General features: G+C 47.8%; 1 protein-coding gene across 6 annotated transcripts in view; it reads right to left on the bottom strand.

The window, feature by feature from the left end:
- Positions 1 to 27,440, bottom strand: part of AKNA (AT-hook transcription factor) — a 48,758-nt gene that overhangs the window by 5,406 nt on the left and 15,912 nt on the right. For all 6 annotated transcript variants that reach the window (XM_073639875.1, XM_073639872.1, XM_073639873.1 and 3 more), the window contains exons 9-19: positions 25,910 to 26,108; positions 25,669 to 25,808; positions 23,821 to 24,333; positions 21,683 to 21,896; positions 11,349 to 11,443; positions 9,413 to 9,627; positions 8,224 to 8,359; positions 2,740 to 2,850; positions 780 to 871; positions 604 to 684; positions 418 to 519 (exon numbers count right to left, since the gene is read on the bottom strand). In XM_073639875.1, the coding sequence (XP_073495976.1) occupies positions 418 to 519; positions 604 to 684; positions 780 to 871; positions 2,740 to 2,850; positions 8,224 to 8,359; positions 9,413 to 9,627; positions 11,349 to 11,443; positions 21,683 to 21,896; positions 23,821 to 24,333; positions 25,669 to 25,808; positions 25,910 to 26,108 (1,898 nt within the window). The remainder of the gene's footprint in view (positions 1 to 417; positions 520 to 603; positions 685 to 779; positions 872 to 2,739; positions 2,851 to 8,223; positions 8,360 to 9,412; positions 9,628 to 11,348; positions 11,444 to 21,682; positions 21,897 to 23,820; positions 24,334 to 25,668; positions 25,809 to 25,909; positions 26,109 to 27,440) is intronic.

Below are 27,440 nucleotides of genomic sequence, written 5' to 3'. Positions count from 1 at the left end.
CAGTTATCTCTGTCAGGCCCATAGACTTACAATGGAGTAGCAGGTTGCACATGTGGCCACCACTCCATGTAAATGGCTCATGTGCCAGCTCGGTAGTTACTGTATTACATGATTGCTGATTGCTACGGGTCCGGCCACTGGGACACCCACCAATCCCAAAAATTAGGCTCTGAATTGCCCCATTAGAGTGGCCACTGATATGCCAAATAGAGAAAACCCCTTTTAGCTCCTCCACAAAGCAATCATGCAGTAACCGGGGGCTCGAGACCCTTGTTTTAACCAACGGTGGTCTCAGCAGTGGTGCAAATGTCCTTTGTGGGATAACCTACTTATCACTATGAGGAACCTATTACTAGGAGAACATCTGTATGATACCCACACGTGGTTATAGTAGGATGATTTTTTTGTTGGCCGTACCTGAATTCTTCCTTTCATTCTCTTGACATCTCTGACAAGGTGGGATAGTAAAATGTTCAGTGTGGGGGAGGGGAGGAGATCTTGAGACTTGATATTGAGTCCCTAAAGATAGGAAAAAAAAAACAGTATTAATGCTACAATAGAGAACAAGTAGGTAGATTTCATCTGGGACACCTGAGCAGTCACCTGTATAAGCTCCTTGAACATGTTGTCCGCCTTGTGCAGAAGAACGATCGTGGTCACGTGGCATAAAACTGCCGAAATGTCCTTGGTGTCAGGAGAGAATAAATATTCACTGATGAGTCCATTTACAACCACATCTACAATCGCATCTTCTCTGCTCCTTGAAGGATGGCGCTTACCTTCCTTTGTTTCCTTTGCAGGAGACCCACGTTTAGATACACGAGTACCCAAGTCAGAGGCGAAAATGGGAGCCTTCCCGTCATGTAGATTCCTACAGAGTATTAACAATGTTCATATCCTAAAAGTTTAGGTTATGAAATGGCTCTTGGAAGAAGGCGAAGAACACACAATACGCAAAAACGAAAAATCACCCAGAGGGGAAAGGGTTAAAAGATGTTTTTTCTATTATAGGGATGTTTGTCTTGTGTTCATTTAAAGGAGTATTCCCAGCTCCAAGATCCTATCCCAATGTGTAGTAGGTGTAATAATAATAATATTAGCAAATACCTCCAATTAGAAAGGTAGTATAGTTCTTCTGATACCCCTATATGCAGGTCATTGCAGTAGCTTGGGTATCCATGGTTACAACCACTAACAGTTAACTAAGTGTAACTATATGAGTGGTCGTAACCATAGATACCTAAGCTATTGCAATGCCCTGCACATGGGGCAAGCGACATAACGAATCAGAAGAACTATACTACATTTCTAATTGGAGGTTCTTGATAATATTATTATTGTTATTACACCTACTACATATTGAGATACGATCTTGGAGATGGGAATATTCCTTTAATCATTTAACAGCAATTTCTGCAATTCTAGATGAAATGTATCACATTCACGAAAGCGAGTGGTGACCTTGTTTTGTGAATATGCCCGTTGTTCATGCTAAATAGCTCACCAGGGCAGAGCAAAGTGTGCCTGCGCTGAAGTGAGATAGGGGGCGCTGTGTGGATATAGTAGGAAGCGTCATCCACATCAAGCAGGGCAGGAGGACTGTGATTGTGAGGATAGAAGAGGCCCTAAGCGAGACCCGTGGCACCCATCAGACCAGCTTGTGCTACAAGGTGGGGGATTAGAAAAGGTATTTTTTGGATATACAGAGGGGGTTGGGGATGTATATACAGGATGCTGGACACTAAAGGTGGTGGCCTTAGTTTATATTGGGAAAACCTGGAGGCCCCCATACACAATACACTTTCATCAGCCGAATCTGGATAGTCTGACAGTCTAAAGTATATGGGGACCCCTGACAAATGATTGTCGGAGGAGTTAAGGATCTGGCATGTCCAATATCAGATTTCAGATCCTTTTGTTCTCCAGAATATAAGCCGCCAACAGAGAAATCTGGCAGCGGATCTCATAGAGAACACGGGAACATTCGGCTGAACTGAGCCCTCCTGTGTATGTGTCACGGGTGTTGTCAGGTGTAATAGACAGTCGCTCTGGATCTGGTTGTAGAAGGTCACTGTGCATGGCATTACAGACGCCTTCTTAATCCTTCTGCCTTGAGGACCCAGTGGCAACCTCCATGCTGCTGCTGATTGACACACCCTTGCCAGGGAGTTAAAAACACTCAGTTTGCTCCGGGGGAATCGCTGGTGATACTTCTATGTACAGGCTTGGAGCACTAGCAGTCGGCTAGCGTCTTCTCTGGTGCCCTTGGAGGACAGTTGGAGTTACTCCTCTGGTGTCTGCTCAAGCTAAGTTTATCCCCTTTGTTTGTCTACCTTGTCTTTATGTTGCAGTGGGGCCTGACCAGTGCTCACCCCTCCCCCTCTATGGCCAAGCTCTAGGGTCATCTAGGGCTTAGGGTCCTGCTCGGCGATAGGTGTGGAACCTATATAGGGATGGTAGAGTAGGCAGGGTGATATTAGATCTTCCTAGGGGCCTCCACTCCCCCTTTCCCTAGTGTTTGGGCTTCCTCCCCCTCTGCACTTAGCCTTTCCCACACTTTGTGTGACAGTATAGGGGAGTTGGGAGAGATACCCAAACAATGGCTCATCCGACAGATATCTATTGTTTATGTTGGGCTTTAGGAGAACTTCAGAGAAAAATTCTGCATAGATCCAAGTAGTTACTAGTCACTAATATTGCTGGAGATAACATACAGCGCATCCTGTGCACATCACTTACTGATTTGTCGCTGACTGTCCTGATTTTCCTCGGATTGGAGAGCGATGCAGACTGCTTTCAAGATGCTTGCGCAGCTGATTCACCTCCTTCTGCAGATTGTGGATGGCCTGGCTGAAAGCAGAGAACAAAAACGAAAAAAGAAAATGCTTACTGGCTTTATTATAGTCTGCTCAGGCGTAGAACATTTTGTAGAAGGATGGGAGAACTTTGTATAGCCACACGTTTTATTATAGCGCAAATAGCGGCAGGAAAGCAGCAAAAACAACCGAATCGGAAAACCGTCTGAATGAGATATAAAAGGTGGCATGCACATGGCATGTGGCGATGTACTGAAGCACGCTGAGTACCGTTGTCACCATATAAGAGATCTATTCTTCTCTTGAACCATTGCTTCTAGGGGACTGTGCATCTGTTATATGGCAACTGATGACGCTACTATTGTTTTCTGTCTGATTCATACAGAATCCTCCTTAGTATAAAATCAACTAGGTCCTATGGACTAATGAGGCAGATGGAGTCACTTTGTACTATGTCTTGTCTTTGTTACGGTGGTCTCTGGAATGTGGACACAAAAGCATAGTCTCCCATGCTATTGTTTCGCTTAAAAAAAGTCTCTCTCAGGGGCACGTTCGAATCCCATTTTTCAGGGTTCAGACTGCACCCCTGACAGAGTCATGAATACGTGGGCCGAATGTGATGTGAACAGGCCATTTACAACAGAAAGCCAAAAATATCTAAAACTTTACGGTTCCTAACAGATAACATGATAGCCAATGCTGAGTGTCACCATTTATAGGAAAAGGAGAGGAAAGAGCCAAAAGGGCCATAAAAACCCCAGAGAAAGGAGAAAAATTCAGGAGAGAGGTCAGTATTGGATTATTCCAGGGGCTACAAATAAATGTAATATATGCTGGAAGAGATGAGAAGAAGAGGGTGAATCATCCTACTACTCACGGGACAAGGACATCAAGGTCTTCCTCTGTAGTGCTGGGATTATCATGTTATGTACAAACTGTGGCAAACATACAGCGGAGCAAAGATTACACACATACTGCGGCCCAAACTAGTGCTATAGATAGTGTATGTCCATAGGTGGCGCCGCAGCACTAACGTCTCTATAACACGAGACCCCTAGATACCAGCAGCTAAACACAAGGACCGACGTGGGAGAGGAGAGATGATAGAGGAGGCGACGAGTGTAGAGGAGTAAGGATGGCAAGTAATGTGTTACAGCAGAACATTCCTCTATTCTACGCACACTACATGGAGGAGAGTATTGGGAGGCATGTCGTAATCCTTGAATTCACGGTTTTTCATTCAGTCCCCTCGACCCCAGTGTAAATCATTCAGCCCCTTGCCCTCCGGTGTATAATATCCAGCCCCCTCGCCTTCCCTGGTGTATAACATATGGTGCCTCACCCCCAGTGTATAACACCTGGCTCCTCGCCCCCTGGTGTATAATATCCAGCCCCCCGATGTATAACATCAGGCCCCTCGCCCCCCAGTGTATAATATCCGGCCCCTCGTCCCCTGGTGTATAACATCCCGGACTCCTCGCCCCCCGATGTATAATATCCAGCCCCCCGGTATATAACATCCGGCCCCTCGCCCCCCAGTGTATAATATCCGTCCCCTCGTCCCCCGGTGTATAACATCCCGGCCCCCTCGCCCTCGGTGTATAACATCCCGGACCCCTCGCCCCCTGGTATATAATATCCAGCCCCCCGGTATATAACATCCGGCCCCTCGCCCCCCAGTGTATAATATCCGTCCCCTCGTCCCCCGGTGTATAACATCCCGGCCCCCTCGCCCTCGGTGTATAACATCCGCCCCTCGCCCCCCGGTGTATCATATCCGGCCCCTCGCTGTGCCGTCTGCCTTTACTAATGTGACAACAGCTGGTGGTGCAGTGCTCCCTGATACCAGCGCGGTCTGGTGCCGCTGGGGTAACAAGTCCTTTCATGACATTTTTTCCCTCCTGAATCTTCTCCATCACCTGTGAGTGATATTATTGAGAAGTGGAAGGAACTGCAGGAACTCAGCCACGAAGTGGAGACCCCCGTAACGTTACAGAGCGGGGGGCCGAGTGCTGAGGAGCAGAGGGCAGAAAAGTCACCAACGCTCTGCTGACTCCATAACTGCAGAGTTCAGACCTCCTCTGGTATTAACATCAACACAAACACTGCGTCCCCGCCGGGAGCTTCATGACCGAGCAGCTGCATGCAGCCTTACATCACCAAGCACAATGCCGAGCGTCGGATGGAGTGGTGTAAAGCCGCTATCACTGGACTGTGATGGAGAGATGTTCTGTGCAGTGATGGATCACACTTCTCTATCCGGCATCTGATGAAGGAGTCTGGGTTTGGTGATTCCAGGAGAACGTTACCCGCCTGACTGCATTGTGCCCGCTGTACAGATGATGGAGGATAATATCATGGGCTTGTTATCAGGGGTCAGCCTCAGCATCTTAGAACCAATGAAGAGAAATCTTAATTCTTCAGCACAAGACATTGTGGACAATTGTAGCTTCCAGCCTTGTGGGAACCGTTTGGCCCTTTTCCGCTACCCATTTATTTATTTATTTTACTCACTTATATAGCGCCATTAATTCCACAGCGCTTTACAGACATTATGGGCACTGTCCCCATTGGGGCTCACAATCTAAATTCCCTATCAGTATGTCTTTGGAATGTGGGAGGAAACCGGAGAACCCGGAGGAAACCCCCACAAACACGGGGAGAACATACAAACTCCTTGCAGATAATGTCCTTGGTGGGATGTGTCCATGATTGTGCCCAGTGCACAAGGTCCATACAGACATGGAGGGGGAGTTTGGTGGAAGAACATGAGCAGACGCACAGAGCCCCGACCTCAGTTCAAGTGGGATGAACTAGAACGGAGATTGTGAGCCCGTCCTGTCCCCAACATCAGGGTCTGACTTCATAAATGCTCTTCTGGATGAAGGGGCAAAAATTCCCCCAGACGCCTTCAAAGTCTTGTATAAATCCTTCCTAGAAGAGCGTAAGCTGTGATATCTATAGAGGGGCAACTCCATATTAATGTCTATGGATGTAGACTGGGAGGCCAGAAAAAATCCTGGAGTTGGAATGTGGGGGCACATACTTTTGTCCATAACATGGTCATCCCCTGCAATGATGCCTGCTAGATGACCCCTAACTGTGGAGCTAGGAACCTTTCAGTAGTCTTCCTCCTTGATCTCTTCTTTTCTACCTATAAATCTAATAACAGTAATCCTGCCGTTGCTCCTGCACCCTCTGAATGATCCCTCTCCCGTTCTTCTCAGCTAATTGGTCAATAGGGATTACCTACCTGTGTCCGCCTGTCGGATGATCCCTCACGGGACATACTGTTTTAGAAAGCAGCATGTAACCTAATACAACTTAGGAGCTTGCACAATTATTGCGCGCAGTATCACTCATCAGCACACTCCGCTATAATAATATAAACCATAGGTCGCATCTAAGCAAATGGTCAAATGTTGGTAAAGTGGAGTATTTGGTTATTTTTAGAGAGCTGATTCTTACGTCTTTATTAGATCAAGTCTTAGTGAAATCCCATGTCGCATGATAACTGGCTTTAGACTAATCAATGTGTATACAGGTGCACCCAGCGAGCAGATGAATCCTGCGGGGACCGGATGATCTGGATGACAATTTTTTTGCTTTGCTAGAAAGTTAGAAAGTGCTTATGGCTATACACAATATTATATGGCACATATGGAGCAGGGGTGACAATCTGGGAACTGGGGGCCACATCGGGCCCGTGATGCCATTCTGTGTAGATCTGGACTCAGACATGCTCTTCTGCGTGTGGCCGCTCACATGCCGTTTTTTTGCAGCAATTTTGGAAAATCGTGATTTTTGAACATCATGGCAAAAACAGCAACGAAAAAAAAAAAAAATTACAGCGTCCAAATTGCCTCCGTAAAGTGTGAACGCAGCCTTAAAGGGATTGTTCACTGCTGAAGATCCCTTTCTTTACAGCTAGAGTGCTCCACATGAAATAAAATAAAAAGTATATTTACCTCCAGCTATATCTGCACTGTGATTCCTGGTGGTCACGTGACATTGTTATGTCACATGACCACTGCAGCCAATCAGCGGCCGTTGATCAGTTGCAGCGTTCACTATTCCATCAGAGCAGACATCCACTAACAATGTCACTTGATCGCCAGGATGTAGGAATACTTTTTTTTTATATGGGGCACACTAGCAGTTAAGAAGAGGTAGTCAAGTAGTAGACAGCCTAAGATGGTAATACCCCTTTTAAATTTTATTAGGCTTCGTTTACAGGGACCGACTGGTGGCAGGATACGATAAACTTTCACCGATCGGCGGTCATTTAAATGCCTGTTTAGACAGGCAGACCCAAGTAAACGATGCCCCCTGAACGATCTGTAACAAATCACTCAGTACCATTATGCTGCCATAGTTCTCAACAGCACAAGTCCTATTTACATGGGACGATGCACCGCCGGGAACGATGATTTTTTGCACTGTACAATAGATCGTTACACTCGATGAACAGGCCAGGCTGTTTAGACAACAAGATAAATCGTGAAATTAACATTTTTTAGCAGTAGAAACACTGGGGACAATGATAATGCACCAGGCAGCTAAAACGTACTAGTATTTTTTCTTTCTTGTTTTCACTCTTTGTCACATAGTACCTTGGGACTGTGGGTGCTAACCAGGTCCCTAGAACTAAGGGCGCCCTAGTCTATCCCTGTCCCCCGGATTACTCCTGAAGGTGGAGATGCCGGGTTCACGTGCCTTGCTATGCTCCTAAATCAACCCTTATCTGTCCGCTCCCCCACCAAGGGAGGTGGGAAACCGAAGTGTATAGGAATAAACTAACCAGACAAACAAGGGAAGACAGACAGGGATAAATGAAAATAACAATCATACCAAATACACTCGCCAAACAACAGAGTGGGACACGGGGGAGTTAAAGGAAGGAGAAACCAAATAGGAGAGGATGAGGATGTGCACACAAACAAAACTCCAAGTGACAATTTCCTGAACAAATCTCCAAACACCGACTCCAACCACGAACTGCACCTCCAACCCCAAACCAGGCAGTAAGAACTAACACTGGCAAGTGCCAGAGGCAATCATATATAGCAGAGGGGAGTGGCAAACACTGAACAGCTGAGACAATCCAGTTAGGAAAGCTCCAGGAGCTTTAACTGAACAGATTAACCCTTGTACTGCTAGCAAGGAAAAAACCTTCACTGTTTAGTAAGATGGTGAAGTTTTTTTATCCAGTGGAGGAATTTGTGAAACCAGACACTGCAATCTTCTGGCCCCTCTCTGTCGCGGTATTCCTGTGACACTCTTATTCTTATAGAAAGTGCAATACTTTTCTTATGTCCTTGAAGCACCACTTTGAAGTAGGACAGATAGTCTTTATATTAATATCTTCTAAGTAAAACAGTGGTAAAGGGATTCAGTCTAAACTTACTCTCTTGCTGTACGAGACTGCAGAATGTCTTCATCAGGAGGTGATAGGTCTTCCATCGGAGAAAGCAGCTGAGAGGCACCAGGTGAAGGTTCGGCACTGACATCATTATAGGCCTCCTGCTCAGAGCCTGATCCATCTAGTGGAAAGGGAAAGATGGGTAAGGATGGAGGCTGTACGTTTAGGTCAGGAGACCTGCTGTCATTCCAGATATACGGTGTGACTCATTTATTCCTTATGGGATTGCTGGAGAAAGCTTAGTACAGCACTCCGCTATCTCCTGCAGTCTCATAGAGAATAATGGTGCGGAGGTGCGCATAGTCGCCCTCTGCTCCATTCAGAGCCTTGTTCTTAGGATCGGTGGAGATTCCCCAGCGGTCGGACCCGCAACGATAAAGAAATTATTCCCCATCCTATGGATGCAGGTAAATTATATAGTTGATACAAACTACCATGTACCATGTTCTTGCATGTTGCTGGCTTATATAGAGTTTGCCATTTCTAAGGGACCATTGAATTCTATTGCTTAAAGTGTAACAGCACTTAAAAAAAGATAAACACATCAATTGTTTTGATGGGGAGGGATGGGCACGAGCTAAGACCCTCACCAAAAGCTAAAACAAAAGGAGCAGAAAAGCTCAGCTGAGACTATAACAGTCTCGATAGAAAGTCTGTGGGACGAATTCTTCAATTTGATTTTGCCAGAATTCTGTCGTAAAACAGCTTAAAATGCTACAAAATTTTTGCTAAAATTTTTTCCTACCTTTGCCATTTTTATGCCATTGCTGGCCAGCTCCTCCAACTTTTAGAAAAGTCAGTGGCGCTGGGGCAGGACAGGGGGAGACGTAGCGCATCCAACTAATTAATGATAATTTACGCCATTGAAGTAGCGTAAATTATGCCTGAAATGTTCTCTAGTACAAGACAGTTGACTTAAGCGCCAAATTCATTAAGCAGCACACACCTCTTAATACATTTGGTGCCTCTTTCTATAGAACACAGTTCGTCAGGGCTGGCGTACCCGAGGACAGCAAAACTTTTGACATGTCTCTATGACATGTGAAAAGTTTTCTAAGATTGCAATCACTACCATCTGCCTTGCAGCTCTTCATAAGGACGACCTCAGGGAGGCATTGATAGCGACAGGGCCTCTGAGAAACAAAAAATAAATTCCATAAATGCAAGGACTCACCAGTGTGTTCTCTGCTCTCACTTTCGGTGAGACTCTTGGGGCCCGGGGAAGGAGAGCTAGCTTCTGAGGGACCCGTCCAACCGTTATTTGGTTTTCTCTTGTCCCATAACGTCTTGCGTTTTCTGGATAAGGAGTCACCAGATTTAGAGGAGGGGTGTCTCTCACTTTTAATTGGAGAATTGGAGTTGGGGTTTGGTGCTTCTTCTGGATCTTCCCTGGGATTGGAAAAGATTGAGATGACGGATATTAGATAAATATAATTTTGCTCTCAATGTTATACTTACGCCTTATTAATGTATTAATATGAAAACAAGGGAAAGTATCACCTAACCAAAACTGTAATACAAGCAAACAAAAAAATGAGCAGAACAGGAACACACCCCAGACACGTGTTTTTTATTTTGGCAATCATTGAACAACATTTGGAAACCATTTGTCTCAGCTGAGATCAGACGCCATAATTCGCCATATATCCTGTGATCTGGTAAGATTACACGCTGTATGCGGATAATACGCACTCCTCATGGTCCTGTGGAAAGCAGTCATGATCAGATATGGGGTAGTATCTAAGAAATTGGAAAATTGCATCTAGGGAAACGAAACCTTCTGTTTTCTCGTACACGGCTGTGATCACATTTATCACCTCCGGCCTTCACTTCAGATTTTGACCTATTTAAATGCAAAACAGAGGCTTAAAGGAGTTCTCCACTTCTTGTACAGGAGTGCACCGCTCCACAGCCTCTTAGCATTCTTTCTGGTGGGGGAACTCCTGCTTGATTGACAGTTTGGACGCTCACCACTGGCCCGAACTCTACAGCCTCTGATTTTACAGCTGCAGCATAGGAGAACTGAAGGTGACAGGATCCAGCGATCGGCAAACATCAGTGCAGTTATTACAGGCTCTGCTCTCCTTGCCTAGGAGTCCAGCCGTCACTGACAAGACTGCAGAGGTGGCCGGTAACCTAGGCCGCCCTCCTTTCTTGAGAACAGAGAGGATGTTTAATAATTTGATAATTCTTTTTACAAGCACTTTGCAATTTTAACCATTAATGGTGTTGAGAATAACCCTTATGCTGCTCATACACATCAGATAGCATCAGCCAAACAGTTCTATGGCTGACTGCTATCTCTAATGTCCCCTCTCGCTAAAATCAGCGGTTCAGCTCACTGTTCTTTAATTGGTATAGTGATTGAAATTCCTGGACCGTGCGCTAAATCTGGACCCACCACATAGCAGTAGCTATCTCGTGCTATAGATTATGTATATCACTGGCATTGCTATCTTCATATCAATGCCAGGCCCATAACATCAGCTTATCTATTATATACTTCTTTATATTCTCCTATATTCTTTTACGCTTGGTTATTTAAACTAAAGCTAAAATAAAAACACTTTAATGCTCACGTTCAGTTAAAATCGGCATTAAAAGATTAGTAGGTTAAGTAAAAATTGTAATTTCTTTATTTTATGGCAACTTTCAAAAAATGCCAGAAACCCCTTTAAGATGTCAACTGTTTTACTTTAAAGAGGACTTGTGACTACATTAATATGTAAATGTTTTTACCCGGTGTAAATGCCGCTGTTCTCCTGAATCCGTGGTTGTTTTTCTTTTGTTACTGCGCCTCTCCCTTCCTGAGATATGGCCCCTTTTTCTCTGCAAATAAATCTACTCTTTTTAGTCAAGTGGGCGTGGGCTTCTGTGGGTTCTTTCTTGAGGTCCACACACATTTGGCTAAAAAGATTTGCTTTACATACCAGGAAGAGGAGGCCATATCTGAGGAGCAGAAATAAGAGAAAAGCATCGCCGGATTCAGGAAAACAGCGGCATTTACATCAGGCAAAAAATAAATACTTATTTATGTTAAGTGACAGCTCCTATTTAGTTACAGCAATGTAGAAGATATAAGAAAGCAGAAAGTAAACAGAGGGTCTTACTGAGTAAGTCTTAGCTGATCTCTCTGCTTTTGGATGGACCGACTACTTTCTGATCCAAGAAATCCACTGTCAGTTTCTGGAGATAGATTTCTCCTCTGTAGAACAAAAAAATAGATGATTTAGAAATATACCAAGAACAAAAGTATTAAATGATATAAAAGTTGTAAAAAGTAAAAAATAAATAAAAGTCAGTAATAGGGCATAACCCCTCCATGATCACTTTTTGTCACATATCTTCAGATACATTTACTGACATATGTGATTGATTACTACAACTCACCACTTATCGGTCTTCCTCTCACTAAACTCTGCCATCTCCAATCTATCCTTAAAGCAGCAGCCAGGCTCATATTTCTGTCCAACTGCTATACAGATCCTTCCAAACAGTGCCAGTCACTGCACTGGTTGCCAATCTGTTCAAAAAATCACCTTCACTTACCGTAAAAGCTCCCCACAATGCTGCAACGCCCTACATCTCCTTCCTCATCCCTGTTACCATTCTACCTGTGCTCTTCACAGTGCTGCACCGCTCTACATCTCCTCCTCCTTCTTCTGTCTACCATCCTACTCATGCTCTCCACAGAGCTGCACCGCCCTAGACCTCCTCCATCATCTCTGTCTGCCACCCCACCTATGGTCTTCACAGTGCAGCACTACCCTACATATCTTCCTTCATCTGTCTACCATCCAACCTGTAATCTCCATAGTGCTGCTCCGCCCTACATCTCCTCCTTCATCTGTCTACCACACTACCTGTGCTCTCCAGTGCTGCACTGTTCTACATCTCCTCCTCAACTGTCTACCACCCTACCTGTGCTCTCCACAGTGCTGCACCGCCCTACATCTCTTCCCTCATATCTGTCTACCACCCTACCTGTGCTCTCCACAGTGCTGCACCACCCTACATCTCCTCCCTCATCTGTCTACCACCCCACCTGTCCTCTCCACGGTGCTGCACCGCCCTACATCTCCTCCCTCATCGGTCTACCATTCTACCTGTGCTCTCTATAGTGCTGCACCGCCCTTCATCGCCTTCTCATCTCTGTCTACCACCCTACCTGTGCTCACCACAGTGCTGAACCGCCCTACATCTTCTACCTCATCTGTCTACCATCCTACCTGTGCTCTCCATAGTGCTGCACCGCCCTACATCTTGTCATCTCTGTCTACCATCCTACCTGTGCTGTCCAGAGTGCTGCACCGCCCTACATCTCCTCATCTCTGTCTACCACTCTACCTGTGCTCTCTACAGTGCTGCACCGCCCTACATCTCCTCCCTCATATCTGTCCACCACCCTACCTGTGCTCTCCACAGTGGTGCACCGCCCTACATCTCCTCCCTCATCTGTCTACCATCCTACCTGTCCTCTCCACAGTGCTGCACCGCCCTACATCTCCTCCTTCATCTGTCTACCATCCTACCTGTGCTCTCCACAGTGCTGCACCGCTCTCCGTCTCCTCCTTCATCTGTCTACCATCCTACCTGTGCTCTCCACAGTGCTGCACCGCCCTACATCTCCTCCCTCATCGGTCTACCATCCTACCTGTGCTCTCCATAGTGCTGCACCGCCCTACATCTCCTCCTCATCTCTGTCTACCACACTACCTGTGCTCTCCACAGTGCTGCACCGCTCTACATCTTCTCCCTCATCTGTCGACCATCCTACCTGTGCTCTCCATAGTGCAGCACCACCCTACATCTCCTCCTCATCTCTGTCTACCACCCTACCTGTGCTCTCCACAGTGCTGCACTGCTCTACATCTCCTCCTCATCTGTCTACCACCCTACCTGTGCTCTCCACAGTGCTGCACTGCCCTACATCTACTCCCTCATATCTGTCTACCAAACTACATGTGCTCTCCAGAATGCTGCACCGCTCTCAATCTCCTCCCTCATCTGTCTACCATCCGACCTGTGCTGTCCATAGTGCAGCACCACCCTATATCTCCTCCTCATCTCTGTCTACCACTCTATCTGTGCTCTCCACAGTGCTGCACCGCCCAACATCTTCTCCCTCATCTGTCTACCACCCTACCTGTGCTCTTCACAGTGCTGCACCGCTCTCCATCTCCTCCCTCATGTGTCTACCATCCTACCTGTGCTCTCCATAGTGCTGCACGGCCCTACATCCCCTCCCTCATCTGTCTACCATCCTACCTGTGCTCTCCACAGTGCTGCACCGCTCTACATCTCCTCCCTCATCTGTCTACCACCCTACCTGTGCTCTCCACAGTGCTGCACTGCTCTACATCTCCTCCTCATCTGTCTACCACCCTACCTGTGCTCTCCACAGTGCTGCACTGCCCAACATCTCCTCCATCATATCTGTCTACCAAAAATACATGTGCTCTCCACAGTGCTGCACCGCTCTCCATCTCCTCCCTCATCTGTCTACCATCCTACCTGTGCTCTCTATAGTGCTGCACCGCCCTATCTCCTCCCTCATCTGTCTACCACCCTACTTGTGCTCTCCACAGTGCTGCACCGCCCTAGATCTTCTCCCTCATCTGTCTACCACCCTACCTGTGCTCTCCACAGTGCTGCACCGCTTTCCATCTCCTCCCTCATGTGTCTACCATCCTACCTGTGCTCTACATAGTGCTGCACCGCCCTACATCCCCTCCCTCATCTGTCTACCATCCTACCTGTGCTCTCCACAGTGCTGCACCGCCCTACATCTCCTCCCTCATCTGTCTACCACCCTACCTGTGCTCTCCACAGTGCTGCACTGCTCTACATCTCCTCCTCATCTGTCTACCACCCTACCTGTGCTCTCCACAGTGCTGCACTGCCCTACATCTCCTCTCTCATATCTGTCTACCAAACTACATGTGCTCTCCACAGTGCTGCACTGCTCTCCATCTCCTCCCTCATCTGTCTACCATCCTACCTGTGCTCTCCATAGTGCTGCACCGCCCTACATCTCCTCACCTGTCTACCACTCTACCTGTGCTCTCCACAGTGCAGCACCGCCCTACATCTCCTCCCTCATATCTGTCTACCACCCTACCTGTGCTCTCCACAGTGCTGCACCGCCCTACATCTCCTCCTTCATATCTGTCTACCACTCTACCTGTGCTCTCCACAGTGTTGCACCGCCCTACATCTCCTCCCTCATCTGTCTACTACCCTACCTGTCCTCTGCACAGTGCTGCACCGCCCTACATCTCCTCCTTCATCTGTCTACCATCCTACCTATGCTCTCCACAGTGCTGCACTGCCCTATATCTCCTCCCTCATCTGTCTACTATCCTAACTGTGCTCTCCATAGTGCTGCACCGCCCTACATCTCCTCATCTCTGTCTACCACCCTACCTGTGCTCTCCAGCACTGCACTGCTCTACATCTCCTTCCTCATCTGTCTACCACCCTACCTGTGCTCTCCACAGTGATGCACCGCCCTACATCTTCTCCCTCATCTGTCTACCATCCTACCTGTGCTCTCCATAGTGCTGCACCACCCTACATCTCCTCCTCATCTGTCTACCACCCTACCTGTGCTCTCCACAGTGCTGCACTGCTCTACATCTCCTTCTCATCTGTCTACCACCCTACCTGTGCTCTCCACAGTGCTGCACTGCCCTACATCTACTCCCTCATATCTGTCTACCAAACTACATGTGCTCTCCACAGTGCTGCACCGCTCTCCATCTCCTCCCTCATCTGTCTACCATCCTACCTGTGCTGTCCAAAGTGCTGCACCGCCCTACATCTCCTCCTCATCTCTGTGTACCACTCTACCTGTGCTCTCCACAGTGCTGTACCGCCCTACATCTCCTCCCTCATATCTGTCTACCACCCTACCTGTGCTCTCCACAGTGCTGCACGGCCCTACATCTCCTCCCTCATCTGTCTACCATCCTACCTGTCCTCTCCACAGTGCAGCACCGCCCTACATCTCCTCCCTCATCTGTCTACCATCCTACCTATGCTCTCCACAGTGCTGCACTGCCCTACATCTCCACCCTCATCTGTCTACCATCCTAACTGTGCTCTCCATAGTGCAGCACCGCCCTACATCTCCTCCCTCATCTGTCTACCATCCTACCTATGCTCTCCACAGTGCTGCACTGCTCTACATCTCCTCCTCATCTGTCTACCACCCTACCTGTGCTCTCCACAGTGCTGCACTGCCCTACATCTACTCCCTCATATCTGTCTACCAAACTACATGTGCTCTCCACAGTGCTGCACCGCTCTCCATCTCCTCCCTCATCTGTCTACCATCCTACCTGTGCTGTCCATAGTGCTGCACCGCCCTACATCCATCTCCTCATCTCTGTGTACCACTCTACCTGTGCTCTCCACAGTGCTGTACCGCCCTACATCTCCTCCCTCATATCTGTCTACCACCCTACCTGTGCTCTCCACAGTGCTGCACCGCCCTACATCTCCTCCCTCATCTGTCTACCATCCTACCTGTGCTCTCCACACTGCTGCACCGCTCTCCATCTCCTCCCTCATCTGTCTACCATCCTACCTGTGCTCTCCACACTGCTGCACCGCTCTCCATCTCCTCCCTCATCTGTCTACCATCCTACCTGTGCTCTCCACAGTGCTGCACCGCCCTACATCTCCTCCCTCATCTGTCTACCATCCTACCTGTGCTCTCCATAGTGCTGCACCGCCCTACATCTAATCCTCATCTGTCTACCACCCTACCTGTGCTCTCCACAGTGCTGCACTGCCCTACATCTTCTCCCTCATCTCTCTACCATCCTACCTGTGCTCTCCATAGTGCTGCACCGCCCTACATATCCTCCTTATCTCTGTCTACCACCCTACCTGTGCTCTCCACAGTGCAGCACTGCCCTACATCTGCTCCCTCATATCAGTCTACCAAACTACATGTGCTCTCCAGTGCTGCACCACTCTCCATCTCCTCCCTCATCTGTCCACCATCATACTTGTGCTGTCCATAGTGCTGCACCGCCCTACATCTCCTCATCTCAGTCTACCACTCTACCTGTGCTCTCCACAGTGCTGTACCGCCCTACATCTCCTCCCTCATATCTGTCTACCACCCTACCTGTGCTCTCCACAGTGCTGCACCGCCCTACATCTCCTCCCTCATCTGTCTACCATCCTACCTGTGCTCTCCACACTGCTGCACCGCTCTCCATCTCCTCCCTCATCTGTCTACCATCCTAACTGTGCTCTCCACACTGCTGCACCGCTCTCCATCTCCTCCCTCATCTGTCTACCATCCTACCTGTGCTCTCCACAGTGCTGCACCGCCCTACATCTCCTCCCTCATCTGTCTACCATCCTACCTGTGCTCTCCATAGTGCTGCACCGCCCTACATCTCCTCCTTATCTCTGTCTACCACCCTACCTGTGCTCTCCACAGTGCAGCACTGCCCTACATCTACTCCCTCATATCAGTCTACCAAACTACATGTGCTCTCCAGTGCTGCACCACTCTCCATCTCCTCCCTCATCTGTCCACCATCATACTTGTGCTGTCCAGAGTGCTGCACCGCCCTACATCTCCTCATCTCTGTCTACCACTCTACCTGTGCTCTCCACAGTGCTGCACCGACCTACATCTCCCCCCTCATATCTGTCTACCACCCTACCTGTGCTCTCCACAGTGCTGCACCGCCCTACATCTCCTCCCTCATCTGTCTACCATCCTACCTGTCCTCTCCACAGTGCTGCACTGCCCTACGTCTCCTCATCTCTGTCTACCACTCTACCTGTGCTCTCCACAGTGCTGCACTGCTCTACATCTCCTCCCTCATATCTGTCTACCACCTTACCTGTGCTCTCCACAGTGCTGACCCGCCCTACATCTCCTCCTTCATCTGTCTACCATCCTACCTGTGCTCTGCATTGTGCTGCACCGCCCTACATCTCCTCCTTATCTCTGTCTACCACCCTACCTGTGCTCTCCACAGTGCAGCACTGCCCTACATCTACTCCCTCATATCAGTCTACCAAACTACATGTGCTCTCCAGTGCTGCACCACTCTCCATCTCCTCCCTCATCTGTCCACCATCATACTTGTGCTGTCCAGAGTGCTGCACCGCCCTACATCTCCTCATCTCTGTCTACCACTCTACCTGTGCTCTCCACAGTGCTGCACCGACCTACATCTCCCCCCTCATATCTGTCTACCACCCTACCTGTGCTCTCCACAGTGCTGCACCGCCCTACATCTCCTCCCTCATCTGTCTACCATCCTACCTGTCCTCTCCACAGTGCTGCACTGCCCTACGTCTCCTCATCTCTGTCTACCACTCTACCTGTGCTCTCCACAGTGCTGCACTGCTCTACATCTCCTCCCTCATATCTGTCTACCACCTTACCTGTGCTCTCCACAGTGCTGACCCGCCCTACATCTCCTCCTTCATCTGTCTACCATCCTACCTGTGCTCTGCATTGTGCTGCACCGCGCTACATCTCCTCCTCATCTCTGTCTGCCACCCTACCTGTGCTCCCCACAGTGCTGCACTGCCCTACATCTACTCCCTCATATCTGTCTACCAAACTACATGTGCTCTCCATAGTGCTGCACCGCTCTCCATCTCCTCCCTCATCTGTCTACCATCTTACCTGTGCTGTCCATAGTGCTGCACCGCCCTACATCTCCTCCTCATCTCTGTGTACCACTCTACCTGTGCTCTCCACAGTGCTCCACCACCCTACATCTCCTCCCTCATATCTGTCTACCATCCTAGCTGTGCTCTCTATAGTGCTGCACCGCCCTACATCTCCTCCTCATCTCTGTCTACCACTCTACCTGTGCTCTCCACAGTGCTGAACCGCCCTACATCTCCTCCCTCATATCTGTCTACCACCCTACCTGTGCTCTCCACAGTGCTGCACCGCCCTACGTCTCCTCCCTCATCTGTCTACCACCCTACCTGTGCTGTCCATAGTGCTGCACCGCCCTACATCTCCTCCTCATCTCTGTGTACCACTCTACCTGTGCTCTCCACAGTGCTGTACCGCCCTACATCTCCTCCCTCATATCTGTCTACCACCTACCTGTGCTCTCCACGGTGCTGCACTGCCCTACATCTCCTCCCTCATCTGTCTACCATCCTAACTGTGCTCTCCACAGTGCTGCACTGCCCTACATTTACTCCCTCATATCTGTCTACCAAACTACATGTGCTCTCCACAGTGCTGCACCGCCCTACATCTCCTCCCTCATCTGTCTACCATCCTACCTGTGCTCTCCATAGTGCTGCACCGCCCTACATCTAATCCTCATCTGTCTACCACCCTACCTGTGCTCTCCACAGTGCTGCACTGCCCTACATCTTCTCCCTCATCTCTCTACCATCCTACCTGTGCTCTCCATAGTGCTGCACCGCCCTACATCTCCTCCTTATCTCTGTCTACCACCCTACCTGTGCTCTCCACAGTGCAGCACTGCCCTACATCTACTCCCTCATATCAGTCTACCAAACTACATGTGCTCTCCAGTGCTGCACCACTCTCCATCTCCTCCCTCATCTGTCTACCATCATACTTGTGCTGTCCATAGTGCTGCACCGCCCTACATCTCCTCATCTCTGTCTACCACTCTACCTGTGCTCTCCACAGTGCTGCACCGACCTACATCTCCTCCCTCATATGTGTCTACCACCCTACCTGTGCTCTCCACAGTGCTGCACCGCCCTACATCTCCTCCCTCATCTGTCTACCATCCTACCTGTCCTCTCCACAGTGCTGCACTGCCCTACGTCTCCTCATCTGTCTACCACTCTACCTGTGCTCTCCACAGTGCTGCACCGCCCTACATCTCCTCCCTCATATCTGTCTACCACCCTACCTGTGCTCTCCACAGAGCTGCACCACCCTACATCTCCTCCCTCATCTGTCTACCATCCTACCTGTGCTCTCCACAGTGCTGCCCCACCCTACATCTCCTCCTTCATCTGTCTACCATCCTACCTGTGCTCTGCATTGTGCTGCACCGCGCTACATCTCCTCCTCATCTCTGTCTACCACCCTACCTGTGCTCCCCACAGTGCTGCACTGCCCTACATCTACTCACTCATATCTGTCTACCAAACTACATGTGCTCTCCATAGTGCTGCACCGCTCTCCATCTCCTCCCTCATCTGTCTACCATCTTACCTGTGCTGTCCATAGTGCTGCACCGCCCTACATCTCCTCCTCATCTCTGTGTACCACTCTACCTGTGCTCTCCACAGTGCTCCACCGCCCTACATCTCCTCTCTCATATCTGTCTACCATCCTACCTTTGCTCTCTATAGTGCTGCACCGCCCTACATCTCCTCCTCATCTCTGTCTACCACTCTACCTGTGCTCTCCACAGTGCTGAACCACCCTACATCTCCTCCCTCATATCTGTCTACCACCCTACCTGTGCTCTCCACAGTGCTGCACCGCCCTACGTCTCCTCCCTCATCTGTCTACCACCCTACCTGTCCTCTCCACGGTGCTGCACCGCCCTACATCTCCTCCCTCATCTCTCTACTATCCTACCTATGCTCTCCATAGTGCTGCACCGCCCTACATCTCCTCCTCATCTCTGTCTACCACCCTACCTGTGCTCTCCACAGTGCTGCACTGCCCTACATCTACTCCCTCATATCTGTCTACCAAACTACATGTGCTCTCCACAGTGCTGCACCGCTCTCCATCTCCTCCCTCATCTGTCTACCTCCTACCTGTGCTGTCCATAGTGCTGCACCGCCCTACATCTCCTCCTCATCTCTGTCTACCACTCTACCTGTGCTCTCCACAGTGCTGCACCGCCCTACATCTCCTCCTTCATCTGTCTACCATCCTACCTGTGCTCTCCACAGTGCTGCACCGCTCTCCATCTCCTCCCTCATCTGTCTACCATCCTACCTGTGCTCTCCACAGTGCTGCACTGCCCTACATCTCCTCCCTCATCTGTCTACCATCCTACCTGTGCTCTCCATAGTGCTGCACCGCCCTACATCGCCTCATCTCTGTCTACTACCCTACCTGTGCTCTCCACAGTGCTGCACCGCCCTACATCTTCTCCCTCATCTGTCTACCATCCTACCTGTGCTCTCCATAGTGTTGCAGCACCCTACATCTCCTCCTCATCTCTGTCTACCACCCTACCTGTGCTCTCCACAGCTCTACATCTCATCCTTCATCTGTCCACCATCCTACCTGTGCTCTCCATTGTGCTGCACCACGCTACATCTCCTCCTCATTTCTGTCTACCACCCTACATCTCCTTCCTCATCTGTCTACCAAACTACATGTGCTCTTCACAGTGCTGCATCGCCCTCCATCTCCTCCCTCATCTATCTACCATCCTACCTGTGGTCTCCACAGTGCTGAACTGCCCTCCATCTCCTCCCTGATCTGTCTACCAAACTACATGTGCTCTCCACAGTGATACACCGCCCTCCATCTCCTCCCTCATCTGTCTACCATCCTACCTGTGCTCTCCACAGTGCTGCACCGCCCTACATCTCCCCCCTCATCTGTGTACCATCCTACCTGTACTCTCCATAGTGCTGCACCGCCCTACATCTCCTCACCTCTTTCTACCATTCTACCTATGTTCTCCAAAGTACAGCACCGCCTTACATTTCCTCCCTCATCTCTGTCTACCAGCCTACCTGTGCTCTCCACAGTGCTGCATCACCCTACATCTCCTCCCTCATCAGTCTACCATCCTACCTGTGCTCTACACAGTGCTGCACCACTCTCCATCTCCTCCCTCATCTGTCTACCATTCTACCTGTGCCCTCCATTCTGCAAATGATCTAAGACTAACATCGTCCATAATCCAAACCTCAAACTCACTTCTCCATAACTTTTCTTATGCTGCACCAGGTTTCTGGAATGCACTTTCTCAGTCAATATGATTAATTTACACTGTCCAAAGTTTTAAGTGTGCCCTGAAAACATGTCTCTTTCAACAGGCTTATTATATAACCTACATTTTCTTCAGAATGTTGTCCCTTCTACCATCTGTTCCCACACTCCAAGCATCTAGTAGCTCTTTGCATCTGGACATGTACAGACACTGGCTGGTTTATGGTGCTTAATGTATTATAATAAGATGCATAATAAAGATGTCCTAAACATACAATTCAAGCGCTTTTTACCTTTTCCATCATCCATATTTTTTTATAGATTGTAAGCTCTTCGGAGCAGGGCCCTCACTTGTCCTCTTTGAATTCTATAACGTGTTGCTCTGCAATGTCTGACGCTATTTATACATTTACCCTCTGAATTGTAAGTATGATCCCTGTGTCATAAGGATGCACATAATGGTAGGATTACATGATGACTCTGTATGTTACATGAGGCTCTATATATGAATGCACAATGGTGCATGATTAGAAGGAAGCGTCTTACCTGGGCAACGCTTCCCTTGGTCCTCAATGGCTTCTTCTCGGCAGAGGGGCTGACACTCTTGCTGCTGCTGCTCCTATGTGACTGGGGGCTGCGTGCCCTCTCCTCGCTGACTGAAGGCACAGCTGTTGGGGTCCGGGAGTGCTGCTCTCTCACATGGGGCAATGGAGAATTCAGAGAAACCCGCTGGGGGAATGATTTTGAGCCTTGAGACATCCTGACAGAACACAGACATGTTTATATGTAGACAGCTCCAGTGTAGCATGACAGATCCGCAGCTGAACACTTCGGCGTGCCCGGCTACAGATCCATACTAGGGTATGTTCTACAACCAGCTGATGTTAGGACTGGAGTAAGGATGGGTGGGGGTATAAAGACCGCTGTGTACAGTCCTTCTCTTGTCCCTTGGTATCCATATTAAACATGCGGATACTTGTGCCATGCATGCAATATATTAGATACCAATATACTGAGTATGAATTGGAGGCAACAAGAGTTGACATGCCGGGAGGAGCAGACTCAGTGATCTGGGGTCTAAGTACGGACCGCAATGTACGGACTTACCGCAGATCTCCTGACATATCTGTATGAGGCTGTTGTGTTCGCGGCCGGTCTGGACTCTGCGGTCTGTACTTAGACCATGAATGTTGGACCTTTGTGTTACGCGGTTCTGCAGGGCAGACTTTGCTCTAGTCTTGCACACTAATGTGACCGATTCCAATAATTACATTATAACCCATTAAATTCGGGAATTGTTATTCCGTTAGATATCTGGCACAAAATTGATGTGCCAAAAATATTAGGTTGCTGCACAGATCCCCATGTATTTCCCATTAATATGATGTTTAAATTCTGATCATTTTTCACGAGATCTTCGGTATTCAAGATTCAAGAAACCGCTGGAGTAAGTTTGGTCTCTGCGGTTTAGCCAGAAGTGATAAAGATCATTAAGCTTGGGTGCCATAACCAGGCATCCTGGAGCCCTTCTACATGCTACTAAAGGAGGGACCGGTTCTCCTTAAAGGGAATCTGTCACCAGAGCAGAATGATGATCTGAGAGCACCATGATGTAGGGACTGAGACCCTGATTCCAGCGATGTATCACTTACTCTTCTGCTTGCGGTCATTTTGATACAATCACTGGTCTCTCTGCTGCGAATCTACACCACTGATTGGCTGCTTTCTGTGTACACTGTATATTGACAGAAAGCTGCCAATCAGTGCTGGGGGCGTCATTGGACTAGGAGGCACAAGACACCAAGTCTTGGAGTGATAATCTCCTGCTGATAAAACACTGATTTTATTGAAACAGCAACACACAGCCAAGTAAGTAACACATTGCTGGAATCAGGGTCTCAGTCCCTACATCATACTGAACTCAGATTACATAGAAAAAATCTGCTGACAGATTCCCTTTAAGGAGACCAGCTGAGTACGGAGTCCGATTGGCAATTCCCTAAGGGAATAAAAGTATGCAAATTAGCTCGCAAGCAGAACGAAAGAAAAAAAAATAGTCTCATAAGTTCAATTATTGGGAGGAGCTGCCTTATAAGTCAATATCTGACCCTTTATCAAGTCTTGCAAAATTACCAGGGATCATAGCCAAACTCATCTATAGACAACAGTTTCGAGATATGTTGCACTCAAGTCAGCCAAACTCTGCGTTTTACTACTGAGGGCAAGCACCCCGAAACAGGTTTCTGTACTAGAGTTTGGCTATTACACCTGGTTATGTGGCAAGGCTTATTAAAGGGTTGGAGATTCAATAGTAGGGAAGCTCCCTCACTAGGCGTCACTATGGTAAATGAATTATCTAACTGGTCAAATGAGTTATGCTGCCCAAACTACACATTTCTCTCTATGCTGGATTGAGAGAGACCTGTCAATCTAGCTGAGTGGAGAGGGAGAAGCCGGCGGGTACCTACGTCCACGACTAGACATCCTAGTCACTTCATTTCTCTGAAATATACAAATTTGCAATAAAAGAACTCATCTGCGATTCATGGAGCTGGTGGTTTGGGCAGCATGAATCATCTGGCAGGTTTCCATTTAATGTTGTTTTGTACCATCCACTGGTAAAACAGTAGAGAGAACATCTCACTTAGTAACAAAGGATCTTTGATCACCCATTAGACAGGCACCTTCTCACTGCTGATGGTTTGCCTTCGTCGGGAGAGATCCTTTGTCCACTTAATACAGAGGATCCTCTGCGCTGTGCCGTGGGCGATGACGTGTGTCCAGAAATGATCCCACTAGCTGCGTCATGCAGGTGGTTTAACGACCTCTCAGTTGGATGATGCACGTGTGGTGAAGAAGTCATTGGATGGCTTTGGTGACTACCTAATTGTGTGTGCCGTTTCGGCCTTTGAACATGGTGGCCATGTGGACTGACAGTCTGTAAATGGTCCTCATGATCCTGTGAGGTCACTGTTGTGAGAGGATCTAGCTGTCTCGCATCTCGTATAGCTTCCTGTGTCCTGAGTGGTGTTGAGTGAACTGGTGGTCTTCCTTTTTGTGACCTAATTGCATCTGAATGTCCCTGAGAAGGGGCATCCTGGGGGTGGTCGTGAGGTTTAGCGCCCTGAGGAGGCTGCTGAGGCCACTCTTCTAGCTCTGAACCAAGTGCATCAGGAAGAGACTTGAAGCTGCTGTATCTGGAGAATTGAGAAACAGTGGAAATTACTACTGATGGATGGCAGCTGAATATTACTGGAATATCACAGTCAAACATTTGTTTGCAAGGTGACAATAGCAATGATGTTTATATGGGATGTCCCCTTGTATAAAATGATAATAAATGTGCAAAGAATAGAAAGTTCTACAACTTACTAATCATTGCTATCACCTCTGGTCCCAGGTTCAGCAGCTCCGCTTCCTTGTGTGTCTGACAGTCTCACATAACTAGCTAAGCCAGTCCACTTCTCTGATTATGTATCAGCCATTGCAGAGAAGGGGGCTGGCTTAGCTATTGAAATAAGCAGCCAGGAAACCCTCTTAAAAAACCACACTGATGATATGCTGATACTGGAAATTCTGTCCTGTGAGGATCATGGGGAAAAAAGTGGAGCTGCTGAACCCAGGACCAGAGGTTTATAGATGGTAAATTTTATAACGTACTATTTTACACAGATTTAAAGGTGGTCTGACACCCACAAAAAAAAGCTAATTAAACCACTTATACTGGTATATAGGGGACTTAGCCTCTATAAAATCATGTTGATAGTATAGATTTTTGTGGTTTAGTTGCCAGAAAAAAAATTGTTTGCAAATGCGGGGTCTTCGGTGCACCCTTGGAGTGGCCAAGAGCTCAGAGCACAGTTACGCCCTTTCTCTTTGCATATTGAGAACTTTGTCATATCTTGATGGACAGCTTGAAATCAATTCAGTGGCTCTGTACTTCTGCATGGACACTACAGGAGCCCAGCCAAATTGACAGTGACATTGCGGGCTCTCGGGTCCTGTCTGCGGCTGCCGCTCAGTGCTGTACTGCAGACGAGGAGCGAACGATGAGAGCCCCTAATGACACTATGTCAGTGTGAAGTGTCCGTGTGGAGGTGAAGAGCTACTGATTGAGTTCAGGTAGTGCCCTGTCAATCAAGATATGACAAAGTACTCAGTATGCAAACTGAGAAGGGGGCATCACGATGCATGGAGCCCCTGGTCATGCAAAAAGTGCATCAAAGCACCCCTCGTTTGCATACTACATTTTTTTTTCTGCCATCTAAATTATTAAAATCTATACTACAGGTATGTTTGTTATAGAGGCTGAGCCCCCTACACACCTGTATAGGTGCTAAATTAGCAGTTTGGGGTGTCAGACTCTCTTTAATTAAATGTTATTTATCTGGACAACCCTCTCAATGTTGTAATTAACTGAGCTAAAAAGGAAATGTTCATAATTTAGAATTATTACTGCTATCTCATAACATGTATATTATATTTCTCATAATTTAGGCCACTATTATTTGGAGCAAAATTGAAAAACTCACGTAGATAGCAAGGTGCCGTAGTCTCGCTCCACCTGCTTGTGCTTGAGGAGTAGAGGCTGAGGTAAATATTCTGCTGGATCTTCCTTACTTAATGTCTCCACATCCGCTTTAGAGACACTGGGGGGCTCTGGAGATGAGATCTGAAAGGACATTGATGTAAGACATCTTAGTGGACAGTATCCATGAGCAGGTAATGGTGCATACATTATAGGAAGTATGTGTATGTCTTTATGATACTTGCCTGGGGGTAAGGGGTTTGTAGAGCTGGAATAGGCGCTGAGGCTGATGGAATTGGAGCATTTCCTAAATGATGGGTTGCAACATTGTCTTCTAGGTTATTTCTTAATTGAGAGTATGGGGAAGACAAAGGAGAGTTTTCTACTTGTTCTTGCAGCTCCTCCAGTTGGACGCCCAGTTGGAATATGGCTTCTTCCAGTTCCCTGTACAAAAAGTATATAGATTGTGCAACACGAAGCTTTAATATATATCACCTACAAGCAGTGAGTCTGTGCACGTCACAAGCAGGGATTTGGCTGTAAAGCAACTGAAAGCTTACTAGCTTTTCATGACTGAAAGCCGGCGGCTCTTATTAGGAATAACAGTAACTTTCTCCCGGGTGCCACACTTTCAGTACTGTGGATGGGCACTTTCATAATGCTATTAACCTGCAGATTAACCCTGTATCTGCAGCTTAATAGCATTATCAAACCCGACAGGTTCCCTTTAAAAGGAGTGTCCACTACTTGGACAACCCCTTCTTAAATACTGTATACCCAGTGTAAAATGGTGCCTCTCGCACAGGCACCATATCACCAATGTTGGTGCAGGATCTCCCGTCGCTTGCGTGACATTGTTATCTCATGTGAGAGCTGCAGCTGCTCTCAGACAAAACTTAAATATCCAAGGGAAGTGTGAGAACTGCAGTTAGCAGATGCTGATTGGTTGCAGTGCTCACTGCAGTTAGCAGTTGCTCATTGGTTGCAGTGCTCACTGCAGTTAGCAGTTGCTGATTGGTTGCAGTGCTCACTGCAGTTAGCAGTTGCTGATTGGTTGCAGTGCTCACTGCAGTTAGCAGTTGCTGATTGGTTGCAGTGCTCACTGCAGTTAGCAGTTGCGGATTGGTTGCAGTGCTCACTTGGCATAACAATGTCATGTGAGCACCGGCGGACAAAGTGCCGACATCACTGGAATACAAATATCAAAGACTGACCGTCTCTTCCAAACAGAGACCAGGTGTGAACAGGTGCATACTAGGAGTAGCCATCTCCATATATAACTAATAAATAAAGTTGCACTCTGTAACGCTATAGCATGCAAACATGAAATATGTGAAATTGGAATTGCATTACTGCTCTAAAAAATAGGAAAAAACAAAGATACTTAGCGCATAAATTGGCCAATTTGTGTAAGTCCGGCATCCAATGACAAGGCAATCTTCTTTGCTGGGAGCCTAACCTAATGTGATTCCTCTCCTGGGCTGATAACCGACATTTATATGGGTAGGAAGGATCCTGCTGTGATTAAAAACCACCATAGGCTGATGGATGGAGTGCTTGGTCAGAAAACCTGAATATACAAATATCAAAGATTGACCGTCACTTCCAAACAGAGAAGGCTGCTGGGCACACATGAATTGGCCAATGTATTTGCTAAGTATCTCCAATTTTTTCTATTTTCAAGAGCAGTAATGCAATTCCAATTTCACATATTTAATGTTTGCATGCTATAACGTTATACAGTGCAACTTAGTTAGTTATGTATGGAGATGGCTT

The sequence above is a fragment of the Phyllobates terribilis genome, unplaced genomic scaffold, assembly GCF_046119375.1.
Source record: "Phyllobates terribilis strain yellow unplaced genomic scaffold, ASM4611937v1 Scaffold_7__3_contigs__length_470593459, whole genome shotgun sequence".
NCBI lineage: Eukaryota > Metazoa > Chordata > Amphibia > Anura > Dendrobatidae > Phyllobates > Phyllobates terribilis.
The sequence above is the reverse complement of the archived record's forward strand: the minus strand, read 5'-3'. Positions and strand labels throughout refer to the sequence as shown.